The sequence below is a fragment of the Muscardinus avellanarius genome (genome assembly GCF_963383645.1).
Source record: "Muscardinus avellanarius genome assembly, chromosome: 2".
NCBI lineage: Eukaryota > Metazoa > Chordata > Mammalia > Rodentia > Gliridae > Muscardinus > Muscardinus avellanarius.
In genome coordinates, this window is record NC_137787.1 from 74447081 (window position 1) to 74460916 (window position 13836).

The 13836-nt window shown below is 38.8% G+C and overlaps 1 protein-coding gene across 5 annotated transcripts in view; it reads right to left on the reverse strand.

The window, feature by feature from the left end:
• Positions 1-5367: 5367 nt before the first annotated feature.
• TANK (TRAF family member associated NFKB activator) overlaps positions 5368-13836 on the reverse strand; it is a gene marked incomplete at both ends in the record, with an annotated part of 46819 nt that continues 38350 nt past the window's right edge. For 4 of the 5 annotated variants that reach the window (XM_080690230.1, XM_080690232.1, XM_080690231.1 and 1 more), the window contains 2 exons: positions 5368-5544; positions 8865-9445. In XM_080690230.1, coding sequence (XP_080546356.1) covers positions 5368-5544; positions 8865-9445 — 758 coding nt within the window. Of the gene's footprint in view, positions 5545-7595; positions 7650-8864; positions 9446-13836 lie in introns of those variants that run through there. The other variant, XM_080690229.1, reaches the window with a different exon arrangement.

A 13836-nucleotide genomic window follows, 5' to 3' on the forward strand; every position in this document is an offset into this window, starting at 1 on the left:
AATTTTACAAAACAGAAAGAAACAATAGAGCTTATTAGGAAAAACTTGTTTTGAATAGTAAATTAAGCATAATGGAAATAGGCACATGTTTTAGCACAGTCCCCCCCTCTTTTAACCAATTGAACATTTACATCTTTTTCAGTGCTGTGATTTTCCCCTTAAGTCTTAAGCTGGCACCACACACTTTCCACATATGAGACTTACATCATTTGTATCTATGGAGAGAAACCATTGTAATACTGTGGATTCCAAATGCACAGCCTTCTGAAAAAGGGTTGTAGGCAGTCACCCCAAAATTGCATTAATCACATCACTGTGCTGTTCTTAGAATTTAAAGAACTTCCTAATTTCAAAGATTGCAAATCAACTGTCATTTCTGACTGGTTTCAAATTTGCTCTGTTCTCCCAGACTGGAAACCTGCAAATTCGGAAGTACACCTGACTACATGGTTTATTATTAAGAGATATGCCCCAGGTGGAGGCGTCTTCGAAGCCAATATATTTTCCTTATAACTGGTGTCAAATTGATGTATATATTAAAAAATCTTGGAAAATTATCTCAAAAAGGAAGTAACAGCCCAATGAGCCATATGTTCAGGGAACCTAACAGGTTTCCATTGGGACCAAATTTCACTTCACCTTTTTGTCCTTATGTGCAAATAAAAACTTATCTGTAAAGACACCATTAAAATAGTCATGCAAATTTGTGAGGTCTACAGCCTGAGAAGAAATAACACCAAGTCCACAAAAACTGAGTGGAGGGAAAGTAAAAAAAATTGTTAGATATTAAAAACACATAATGAATACCACATGGAATTGAACTCGATTTATTTGAACTCCATAGGTTCATGGCTTAAGGAGGAAGTGTTTTTAAAGAACTGGTTAGGAAGGAAAGGCTGATGAATAATTAATAAATTGCTTAATTTTGATGTTGATGGAGCATCTGAATCTCAAGTTTACATTAATAAATATAAAGTTATTTTTTTTTCTTGCTGTTAGGCTGCTATTTTAACATATTCAGACAGTGGGGAATTTTCTAAGTGCCAGCTAATATGCTAAGCACTGAAAAGTCTGTGATGTGCTAAGGGCAGAGGCCTGTTGAGTAGTTTTCCAAGAGTAGAAACCAAAAAGTATTAACATTTGTTGACACAAAGTCCTTTATGTAACTCTTTTAAGAATTTTCAACTTAAAAACTTTTCAACAGTTTGTGCTGTTTTAGCTGATCCGGATAATTTGAAATGCGGCTGCACTATTGGTATGCCCGGGCTCATTCTAAAGGGAAAGAGGATTCACTCTGCGCCCGTGTCGTTGTTCACAAGGGCTTGGATCGATGATGATATTATGAAAACACTAACACTTAGCCCAGCCACTTTTACATTTGTGTGTTTTTATTATGAGATATTACCAAAAGAAAGGCAGAGAGAAAAATATAAACGAAACTTGTGTGTATGTACGACTTGAGGTCTATTAAACCTTCACGTTCGGTTTTTAAAAACTGAGCAGTTATGTGTGTAAAATTATGCAAAGGTAAGAGTCAGCAGAAAAAAACGATACTGCGGAGATTATCTTTCAGCTCCTTTAGTTTTCTTTCTGTAGTTGGAAGTTTTATTGTGTTGATTTAGGCACCGGGTTGGGTGAGCCGGGATGGCATCAGAAGAAGCTGTATTCACATTCAGTCCTTTGACCCTGTTTCTGTAGTTGGGCTCCGTGTAACCCATTTAAGCCATAAGGACGTCAACAGTTTAAAATCTCAGGATGATTTATATAAATCCGAATACTAAAAGTATCCTAATGGTGGAAATAAAAGTGTACTTTAGGCTCAACAATCAGCTCTTAGGCTCCAGAAGCAGGGGAGGTTGTATGAAAACTTCAGGGCCCGGGCGCCTCAACAGGTAAGAGCCTCTGGGCACACACTGGGGTCCCGGGGTCCTTTGTCAGTGGCCGGCGAGGCGCTGCTGCTTTTGACCAGCTTCTTTCCGCCCAGGGTAAGGAGGGAGCAGCCAGGTGCGGAGGGGAGCTGCCAGAAACGCCCGGGCCCCATCTCCCCTGGCCTCGATGGATGCAGTGGGGTGGGCCGCGCCTCCCAAGGCTCTCCTCTCGCCCGCCGCGCAGTTCCGCGGGGTCTCTCTGGGGTCCAGCGGCCCTCGGCCAGGTCCTGGGGTCCGGAGGTCAGGCCCCCGCCCTGGCTGGGCGCGGGTCTGGGGCGCTCAGGGTGGGGGCGCCTGCCGCGGCCCGGGGCCTTCCTGGGTGGGCTCGGGGGCCTGGCCGCCCCCGGCACGGGGCGAGCGGGCGCCGGCGGCGGGGGGCGGGGGGCCCGCTGGGGAGGAGGGAGCGCCGCGGGCGGGAGGAGGGCGGAGGAGGGAGGCCGGAGGACGGCGCTTGGCGGCGGGCGGGCGGAGGGAGGGCTGATTAGCATGCAGCAGCGCTCGCGCGCCCGGCTCCATTGTTTTAACACCTCCCCTCTCCTCCGCGCCAATCTGTCACCGTTCAGCAGGCGCACGCTGCTGCCTCAAATGCTGCTCTTCTCAAATGAGACGGATAATTAGTTGCCCCGCACGAATGCCGCACTCTTCTCACCCCTGATTGCTATCACCTTCTTGCTCCTGGCAGTTTTGACACCTCGTAATCAGCCTGCTGCTTTTCTCTTTTCTTCCCGACTTCTGCTTCCCTCCCCCCATTTCCTTCCTGGTTCATTTATTATTTATTTATTTATTTATTATTTTAAATGCAATCCCCGGGCCCACTTGGACGCGTCCTCGTGGACTCCGCCGTCCGCGTCTACGCGTCCCCTAGACGCGCGTGCAAGCCGGGTGCAGGTGCGCGAGCCGCGCGCGGGCTGGCAGTTTTGCGGGAAACACTGCTTCCACGCGGAGAGAATTTTCTCCGGAAGATATTTTGGGGAAGGGAGGAGCTGGGGAGAGGGACGGGAGGAGAGAGTCGGGGAGACCTCAATTAATGCTTTAAAGATCTCTTAGAAATTAACAAACTGGGGAGTCTCGGAATCTGCTGTCAGAAGCGTGTTTTCCCCTCTCTCCTCTAACAAGCACTGACAGTCTAATTACTGTAGCTACAAGCAGCTGTCGAGGCAGCAGCCGGGAGAGAAGCGCCACGGGCTGAGTGCGCCCGGCCGGCCCCGCACCGGCCGCACCCTGGGCGCCGCGGCCCGCCCGAGCCCGCAGACGCGCTCGCTGGCTTTTATTTATGAAGTCTGTACCTTGAAGGTTAAAAGATGTGAAGAGGAGAGGAGGGGACTGGGGGGGAGTGGGAAGCAAACCTCCTAAGCTTCCATCCACCCCTCTGCCTCCCGGAGCTCTCCCTCCCCCCGTGTTGGTAAAATAACCACGCAACCCTGGGCTGAGGGGGCGGGGTGAGCCAGGCTGGAGTGTAAGAAAGCAGATGTCCCCGCTGGCAGCAGCCTCAGCCTCCGGGGAAAGCTGCACGGAGGGGGGCCCTCCCGAGGACATTCACCTCCCACTTCTCAGGCATCCCGCTCACAACTGCCTCGCCTCGGCGGGGGTGGTTTTTTCAGACTCAGCGTTTTGCGTGTGCAGCTTTTTTACCTGGGAGCTGTTCTTACCCGGCCACGCTTAGCAGATGCCAAGAGGCAGCCCCTGCACGACTCAGTCACAAGAGACCGAGGGTGGGGCTCGGGGGAGAAACCTGGCCAGGGCCCACTCCACCTTCCGGGCTGCGGCCCCGGACACCTCTGCAAGGCAGGACAGGAGGCTCCCCTAGTGGCCCCCGGGGCTCTGTCTCTCACAAATTGGAGCTTAGGGTACCACTAGAACCCAAAGAAAGCACAGCTTCAGCTCTTACTGGAAGTGGAGGAAGGGTGGCGAAGAGGGGCCAGTGGTTCACATTTGAGTCGTTTTCTGGGCTAGAGTGGTCTTTGGTTGTTAGCAAGCTCTAAGTCAGTTGTGCGAGAGACTCTCTCCTCCCAGAAAAGAGAGGGAAAAAGGACCCCCCTTTCACGCCACAGGTACAGTGGTGTATCCTGGCTGGTACACACTGGGAAGTTCTTAGTTTTAATTTTGTGTGTGTGTGTGGGAGGAGTGAGAGGGGAGGCCGGGTAGGTGGGGAAAGAGGCTTGGATAATTGTCTAGGCATTTCCATTCAGTCCCAGTGGCAATGAAAAAGATGAACATGCCTCAGAACCCTTCACAGTGAATACTTAATAATCGCATGTCACCTTGGTGAGGAAGATGTCAATGTGATGTGCCTGACACCCTGAGAAGTCGAGGCACTACGTTCATTCCTCCACAAGTTTCGGCTCTCCAGGACAGCACAGGGGCTGCTCAACCCCTCCCAGACCTTCCAGCTTAAAAGACAAGGCGTACATTTCTCTTCGAGGGCTGTAAATCATGTTTTCTTCATAAAATGGAAGCTATGTCTCAAATATTTTTAAAAATCAGGGGAAACGAGTCATCCAAAAGGCAAGAATCAAAGGGGAAAAAAACAAAAGTCTTAAACAATCTTGCAGCATTCTGAATTTGGTATCCTCTTGCTCAAATGTTGTCTTCCAGTGGCCACCAATCAGGCTGCTAACAATACACATTTCTCAACAAGAATGTTAACAGTTTTAACCTAAATTAATATGGATAGTTCTTGCAGGGTTTTACATTTGCTCCCATTAAAAGCAAATGTTTTCTTGAAGTTTAGTTTGAAATTATTTTAAAATTTGAAATGATCTACTAATTTGTAATAAATGTCATCAGATCTGGTTATCATCCTTCTATCAGGTTAATGGAAAGGAAACATGAATTTTATAAACTTTTATTTACCTACCTCACAAAGAACACCTCAGTGATCATAATATAAGTAACTCTTAATATTTTATTCATTCCACCATGTAGCTATATATATAGTAAAAATTAAAATGATGTATTATTAAAAGTTTAAGTAATTATTACTGGGCAACAAATGTTTTTGATATTGTATTTATTTAGATGTTTGTATTCTCTATTATAAACATTTATTTAAGAAGAATATTACCTAGAGCATAAATAATCTAAAATGTTAAATGAAAACAATTCTATGACATCACCAAATCAAAAGATCTCACTAGAAATCCAAATAATAATCTTGGATATTTGATACAAACAAATTATGATTATACAATTCTGAAAGTCACATCATTTTGAATTATGGTGAAAATATTGTATACATCTGAATATAATGGATTACAGTTTTATAAAAAATCATCTTTTAAAAGATAATAAAAGGTTACAATTTAGGAAAAAAATCAAATAGCTGTGACACCAGATTTCTCTATAAATGATCCTGAATTTAGTTTACCATCAAGTATTTACAGTATTAGTAACCCAAAATCATCACATAGAACTTGATACATCTGTTTTCAAGTGTGTCTTAAGTCTCCCCATTAAAGTGTGAATAAAGATGCCGGAGGAAATCCCCCCTGGACGTAATGGATGGTGGGAAAACTGCTTGACAGAATTCACATACTCGAGGTATATGCAGTTCTGAGTCTGAGCCACTTAGTACCACTAAGTCACTGTCTTGATTAGGAAAGGGCTTCCAAAGGGGCTGCAGGAAACAAACAAAAACATCTTCTGTTACTTGTGTTTAAAATCGACTTGCATTGAATTTTAAATTTAAGTATTTGGATGAGTTATGTGAGTGAATATGCAAAATTCCCTAGTATAATATCAAATTACTTTTCCATAGAGTTAGCATAAGGATATAATTCAATTCTTTTTCATAAAGGCCACAACTAAACTTTGATTGTAAATCACTCACTGGCTGGGGGTATGGCACTTGCCTAACACATGAGAGGCCCTGGGTTCCGTGCCCAACACCAGGGGGAAAAAAAATCACGGGCAGCATACATTCTCAAATTTTATTTTTACATATTTCAAATTATTGCAATTTTAGCACCAGCAATTTTTAATATTCAATTATCTCAACAGAAGTACTTTTGAAACAAGTCACTACTTTAGACATTTTAATTAAGTTCTAATATTTTAAATTTTATAATAAAGTTATAATAGTTTTTATTAATATAGGATACACTAGACGTGTATATGCATCTTAAAAGCAATATAAATTTTATTAGTCTTCATAAGCAAATACAAAATAAATAAATCATATATGGATCAGCATTTTAATAGGAAATTATTTTAAAAACTGCTAAACAGATTCGTGTTCCGTTTTTAGTTTTTTGAAAACACATTTAATCATTCAACAAAATCTAACATCAGATGCATTCTTTAGACTTCCTAATTTGCTCCTGTTATTTAATAGAGTTTAGCCTTCTTATTCTTTCTTGGGCCTGAATGAAGTGAAATCTGTCTACTGTTGCCCCAAGTATTACTGAAAATCATAAATTTAATAAAGTAACCTCCATTATGACTAGCAAATAAATGCCTTAAAAAAACTACACTTACCTTAAAAAATTCTAGAAAGAGAAGATACAGCATTTAGTTTAATAATAGGTGCTTGGTAAATGTTATTGACTGGAATATATTTTCCTGAATTGTGTAAACTAAATTATTTAAACATTTTTCTTTCTTACCTTGACATTGGTAAATCACCTGATCAAAGCTAAATTCTGATACTTTGAGAATTACCTCATGAAGCCAATTTCAGACTCCTTTAGGCTCCTATTACTGTTTTTAATGAAAAACAGCCTAGTCTAGCACCTGACAGTTTTCATTCCCTTAACTTCATTCTAGTTAATCAAACATTTACATAAATAGTATTTTAATAATTGAAGCATTTGGATTTATAACATCACTTATCTTCTTGTGTATAAGTATATAAAATCTGAGTATACTAGTATTGGCTTATAATAACACTAACTCTTGAGAAGAGGCAAATTTTACCACAAAAATAGTAATATTTAAAATAGATAATAAAAAATTTAGGGCAAAATCATTTTTTAGAAAAATTATTTTTTCATGATAAAATCATAATTGTGAGCATATAAACAAAAATCTAGTTAATAGGTTTCAAATTTTAGTCTTTACATTTAAACAAAAAATATAAACCATTATAATGGGAAATTGATATGGCTATCAATAGATTATTACTTTAAAGATAATTTTAAAGATCTCTAAAATAGTTTCTAAATTTGGTAAATTTGGTATCTTCCACTGCCAATTTATCTTCAAAGTCCGTCTCCACTAGGAGCTATTAGTTAAGACTTGATCTCTTCATATAATTTCGTTGGGACCCCATTGTTGACTCAACCAAAGTAAATAAAGAAAATCACATAGAACAACAACAAAAAGAGATCTGATATATTTTAGTTTTTGCAGTAATAACTGAACTGTGTAAAATAGGTGTTGAGCAGGAATAACTGATATAAAAATTTGTAATATATAACTATAATTTCAGGTTTTTATTACTATCTGTGAACAACTCAAGAATTCTGAATTTATCATATGAACTTTATTAATACTAATAAAGCAGTAAAATGTTTTTATAAACTCATTTCAAGAAATGTTCTTTCAATCCTAAACTGTAACATGGCCTTCAAATCAAACTAATTTATCTGATTTTTCTGCCAAAATATCAATTATCTAACCTTAAGCCCCATGTCTTGTGACAGCTCAACACCAATTCTCCTGCATTTTTTAAGTTGAATACTTTTCCATCAAGTTGTAATCACATACCAGCTGTTTCCCTTGCTCCAGTACAGAAAGCAAATGTACAATGCAGGGTGCCATCTACTGAAACATGAATGCACTGGCTAACTAGTGAAAGAACAAGAAGAGATATCATGGAGAAAAAAGTAACAAGCATTAGAACTGATACAGTTCACAGCTCCACAGGAATTCTACTTGCAATAAATGAAATTGTTTAATTTGTTTCATTTAGTACAAACTATAGCTGAGACTATGAAGTGAAATATCGTACAGCATAGAACATAAGTGAGTTTATAATTAAGGCCTGTTGTCAGCTATGTCCAGTTTTCTCCACTACTAAAAATATTACAGTTCTACTATTGTTTTCTGTGCATGCTGATTAAAAAGCCTATAATCTATAGGATACTTAATGTAAGGGTACTAATCAAGTTAAAAAAATCTTGAGGAATATCAGACAGATGCTTGCAAATTATATAGATATTTATGCCAATCTGTGTTTTCATAACCTTCTGTTAATTGTAATAATTATGTATTTTTCTTTGCCTTCAGGCATTAAACAAAACATTTTTTTTTAAAGAATCACTCTGTGATAGAATATGAATCTAAAAGGGAGGGCCGAAGTGGACTGTGGGCTATAAGTAGCCTTCAAACTTGTTAGAAACATTAAATATTTGATTGAAATCATACATATGCAGAGAATATTTAAAAATATATTAGACTGCATGTTTAGTGCCAGATTAGCAACCCAAACAAAAACTAAACCCTACAGATCTATGTACTATATAACAGAGGATATAACTGAAGTATTAAATGATAGTTCACTTATTTTTGTTAATAGGAATACATAATGCAATTATTTACTTATGGTCTTATAAAGATGAATATGATATATACAAACTTTTCAAGAAAAAAAACACCATTTGTTTCACTTTATATAATTTAACAAATAATTGTTATAATACTGAGTAAACAAGCTTTCAATAAGGGACTAAGAAAGTGATACCAGGTTGCTACCTCTAGATAAAGCTTACATGCATTTTAAAATTTGCTGTAAATTTTATAATAGAACTTTATCATATTCATCTTTTAAAATTTCATATCCTTCATCACAGGTCCTAAATGTTTTACGGAAAGCCTTAACTTTGGCTCGTTATTTTAAAAGTATATTCGATAAACTACAAGAGATGCATATCTGTGTACATACGGCAAAATGCGTGTTCACACATAATAAGATATTTGTTAATGCAAAACAGTTACCTGCTGTGGTCCTCGGACAGCTTTTCCCCGGGAATCCAGTGAGGGAAAAGGTGCCTCAGCTGGGTCCTGAGGTGGGAACGCATTTACATATAACGCATTATGGTCTCCAGGTGGCAAGCACAAAGCTCTATCCAGAGTTCTCCTGGTAGAAGGGTTTACAAAATTTGAGGGTTTTGTTTTGTCAGCTGTTTTAAGGTTCTGTATACCTGAAGCTATGGGGTCGATCCCCTGAATTTCAAATAAAGTTTCTTCTGTTTTAACAAAGTTTCCTGGTTTGTCTCTGAGCTCCATATTAAATTTTTCCGGGCACACTGCCTCAGATGTAGCAGGACCAAGGATGTTGGGTCTCTCTGAAGTACTATGTAAGAAAGCAGAGTCACTGTCCGTAGGTGGAAACTTGACATTGAATTTAGAAAGTGATTCAAAAGAGGTGTCTTCCTCATCTCGGCCCAGTCCTCCTGGTGTGACAGATGTGATGCATGGTACACCTCTATTTATATCATCTTTAGCCTGAGGCTTAAACAGTGCTTCTTGTTTATCTGTTTTATCTGTACACTGGATAGGCACAGAGCACTGTGTTTCTGTAGAAAAAAGAACACAAAGGGAAACAGTCACATATCATTCTTAAAAATATCTGTTCAATCAGCTTTGGACAGATAAGTATCATTTTTTCTATTGGTTTTAATGGTAACTGAAGACAACTGGGATTTTTACACTTGCTATCTTCTTGCACAGGAATATTAGCAGTCTCCAGCAGGTGAAGTGGAACACAGCTTAAAGTCACAGTTAAATTACTTTGTCTTTTCCCAGGTCTGATGTTGTAAGCTTTGATCTTGTTCAGTTATACTGCTCCACACTTGAAAATACATCTGCTTATCGTATATACCTTTAAACATTTTGTAGGTAACAGAAGCTACAACTCAACTTCAAATTTTAACAAATGAGTTGTTAAAAAGGAAAATCATTTGCATATACATATACATGTATATTCTATTTACTACATGAATTAGGTGACCTATCCCCCCAATATCAGTGTGTTACTATATGCCAATAATTAGGTTAGCCACTGTCTACTCTCAGCAATCCATGTGAGGGAGCAGTGGTGGAGACGGGGAAGAAGGGAGATAAGTGGAGGCAAAAGAAAAATGACATTTTGGGATGCATGCTAAGAAAACTGCATGTGAATATATGATTTCCTCACACCTGAAGGGGGAAAAAAGGGCTTCTGTAGATAATAGGTAGATATCAGGTAGGTTGCCAGAGCTGCTGCAGCTCATTTAACTAGAAGTCACTTATTAACAAATTCAGCTCTCCAGGATATAGTAAAAAACCACAAAGTTAAGTAGAACTTCTGAAGAGTCAGAGCTTCAAGGCCCATAGATACATGAATTTTGCTTCTATTCTCAGTTTAGATATATTCTAACAAGCTCATAGCTGGTTTGAAATAGCAAATTCAAAGGGTATAAATTGTTAAAGGCATATAAGAAATCAACAAGATCTAAAAGCATGCGAGGAGGCAAGAAAAACAAAAACACTCAGAAAACACTACAGTAAAAATTATATTTTACAATACAAAAGAAATCAAATGATTCTCCATGTTGATGATCTTGAGATACTAGAAAAAGCTAAATTATGTTCCACAATGGCTCAAGGCAATAAAATTGGTAATGTAAGTATTCTTACTCAGTGGGTAAATAATAGTTTTTAAATATTAGCATTTTAAAAAGACTGTCATCAGTGTGGTTGTACATCCACATATGGAGCTTTACCGGGAATGCAGGTTGACAAAGACAGGGTATATATAGCACTCTGTGCAGTGTCTGCCCATGTTAGGAGGAATCTAATAAATGTCAGTTCCTTTATCTCCCTTTGATCTTCCTCTCATAACACTCCTCTATCTTTTGTTCTAGCACACTCTGACTTAATATATCTTTTGTTTGGAGATGATGTGTAGTATAATACAACTAGTTCCTTAAGTTCACCTCTTAGATACCTATGCTTCTCTTCAGTCCACACCATCACCTTTTATTAGATTATGACAGCACCCTGTGAGCTGCTTCAATGCCTCCGAAGTTGTCTCATATGCAGTCCATTCTCAACTTCACAATTTTCTCTCCTATTTGCCTTCTCAAAGTAGTTTTTTTAAAGTACAAATCTGGTAGTAATGTTACTTTCCTAATAAAACCTTTTCATGGCTCTCTAAGCCTCTATCCATAGAAAAAGCATCTAAAACTGTTTAAAATTGGCGCAGTCCATCTTTCCATACTTGTCTTTTACCACAACTGTTTTTATTCCATACTCTACCTATAATGAATTTTGTGCAATTATGCAGTCTCCCAAACAACCATTTTCTTGTGTCTGATCCTTTGCACATGCTGTGCATGCTGCCTGACATGTGCCCTCCCAATACTCTTTGTTTAACCCCTTTTATTTTTTGGGGGGTACTCAGGATTGAACCCAGGGCATTCTACCTCCAAGCTATACTCTCAGCCATGATTTATTTCTTATTTGGAAAAAGGGTCTCATTAGGTTGCTGAGAGCCTCGATAAGTTGCTGAGGCTGACTTTGAACCTGTGATCCTCCTGTCTCAGCCTCCCAAGTTCTGGGATTATAAGCATGTGTGACCACACTAAACTTGCCTAACTCTTAACTATCCTTCATATCTTGGCTTAGACATTAGTTTGTCTAGATGGCTTTTCTATGACTTTTATGTGTCCCGAGGACTGAACATTCTGTGTTATATTTTCAAGCATGCCTTTTTCCCATTAAAGTAGGGTTTTTCAGGTCCAAAACTTTATTCTGTTCCCCCACTTACCTGCCTAGTATCCTGCCCAGTGCCTGGCATATATTAACATGCTTAATATATGGATACTGAATGAATTTGTATTCTTTGTTCACAGAGCCTAGGATAATCTACATTTACTACTTAGATACTCTGTCTGTGACTAGTAGTTTGGTAATTGAGACCAAGCTCAATTGTTTAGCTGGATTTCTCTGACCCCTGAGGTTCTTGAAGTCCATTAACTTTTCCTCACAATAGACTTGGGGGTAGCAAAAAAATTCTAGGAAACAGCATTCAAATTCTGTAATGCTGGAAAAGGAGGAAAGACTTATCAAATGATCTTCACAAGAACAGGGTGAATGCTTTAGAGTCTACTGCTGCTGCTAATGGCAATGATTATTGACGTTGATAACACTTCTATGTGCCATACACTGTTACAAATGTGCATTGATTCATTTAATTCTCAAAATAACCTCAAAGTAGCACTCCTATTATCCCCCATTTAGGTGTGAACAAACTGGGAGATGGAGAGGTTAATTCCAAGGCTACATAGCTAGTGAGTTGTAGATCTGGCACTAGAACCCAGGCAGTCTAACTCTAGAGTCTGTGCTCCGAACCATTATGCTAAATTGAACATGTTGGTTTCTATATTTAGAGAGGAGTCCTCAAATTGACAGAAATGTGCTTGGAATTACTTTCCTAGCACTTGACCTATCCCCCTTGCAAGAAAAACATGAAGAAATCAAACAGCTGTAACATAGCATTTTCTTTCAGTATAGCTAGCTGGCATACAACTTTAGCCACATTAAAATAATCTGAGTTAATCTGCTCACATGGGAAGAGTAAATATCTATTAAAAGAAGGCTTAAACTAAGATTCCTAAGGCTACTAGAAATCAGTGCTTAGAAAACTTAAAACTCAAACAAGGTACTTGAAAATGTATGGTGGAAGTGTCCTTCTCCTGACACTGTTCAGAGAAATATGATCGGGTACAAAAAGAGCTTTTCTATTTTGTCTATTTCAAGGAAAACAAGTATAATGGAAACATTTTTAGATTTCCAAATTTTAAGCACAGGCTACCCATTTGGACTATTTCTCAGTGTAAATACTATGAATTTTAACAAAAGAAAAAAAGGACCCGATGTTTGTAAACCCTAATTCTTATAACCTTCTCTCTGAATAGCCAGTGAAACAGCACCCTACTTTTGGACCAAACAATACTTTTTCCTAAAGACATATTTGCTAAGACATTCATTTCTATCTTTATCTTTTCTCAAAGCTAATGCCATATGTGGATGAGTGGAAAAAATAAAGTAATAAAAAGAAAGTGTACAACTTTATTAACTTAGCAATATTTTATAAATTAGATCTGGTGCTTTAAGAGTAAATATCAAATTTTAGTAAAAAATGACAGGGATAATACTGTTAGAATATACTCTTTATAGATATATTGTGCAAATCATATTTGAAGTAGTTCCTTGGGTTTTTTTTTTTTTTTTTGTGTGTGTGTGTGTGTGGTACTGGGGCTTTCTACCTCGGGCTACACTCCTAGACCTGTTTTTATGTTTTATTTGAACAAAGGGTCTCACTAAATTGCTGAGAGCCTCACTAAGTAGCTGATGCTGGCTTTGAACCTGTGCGATCCTCCTGTCTCAGCCTCCCAAGTGCAGGGATTACAAGTGTGCACCACTATGCCTGGCTTGTTCCTTGGTTTGTTTGTTTATTTATTTATTTTTGTGGTACTGGAGATGGAACCCAGGGGTATTCTACTTCCAAGCGATGTCCCCAGCCTTATTTTTTATCTTTATTTTGAAACAGGGAATCACTGAGTTGCAAGGGGCCTCACTAAAGGGCTGAGGCTGTCCGAGAACCTTGATCCTCCCGTCTCAGCTTCTCAAATGCTGGGATTACAAGCATGTGCCTCCATGCCCGGCTTCTCAGTATTTTTAAAAATGTAGCATACATGTTTAGAAACCCTGACTAGGAATCTTTTTTCAAAATATTTCTTTTTTTCCTTTCCCCTTTTGATCTATTATTGTCAGAGCATACTTTATATTTTGGTTTCTGTTTGGACCAAGTAAATGTTCATTAGAGTCTATAGCACAAAAGGCCTAAAATATTTCAAGAATAAAGTTGTATTTATTGTTTGTGACACAGTTAATATAAAACATAAGGAAGCAGTTTTAGTAG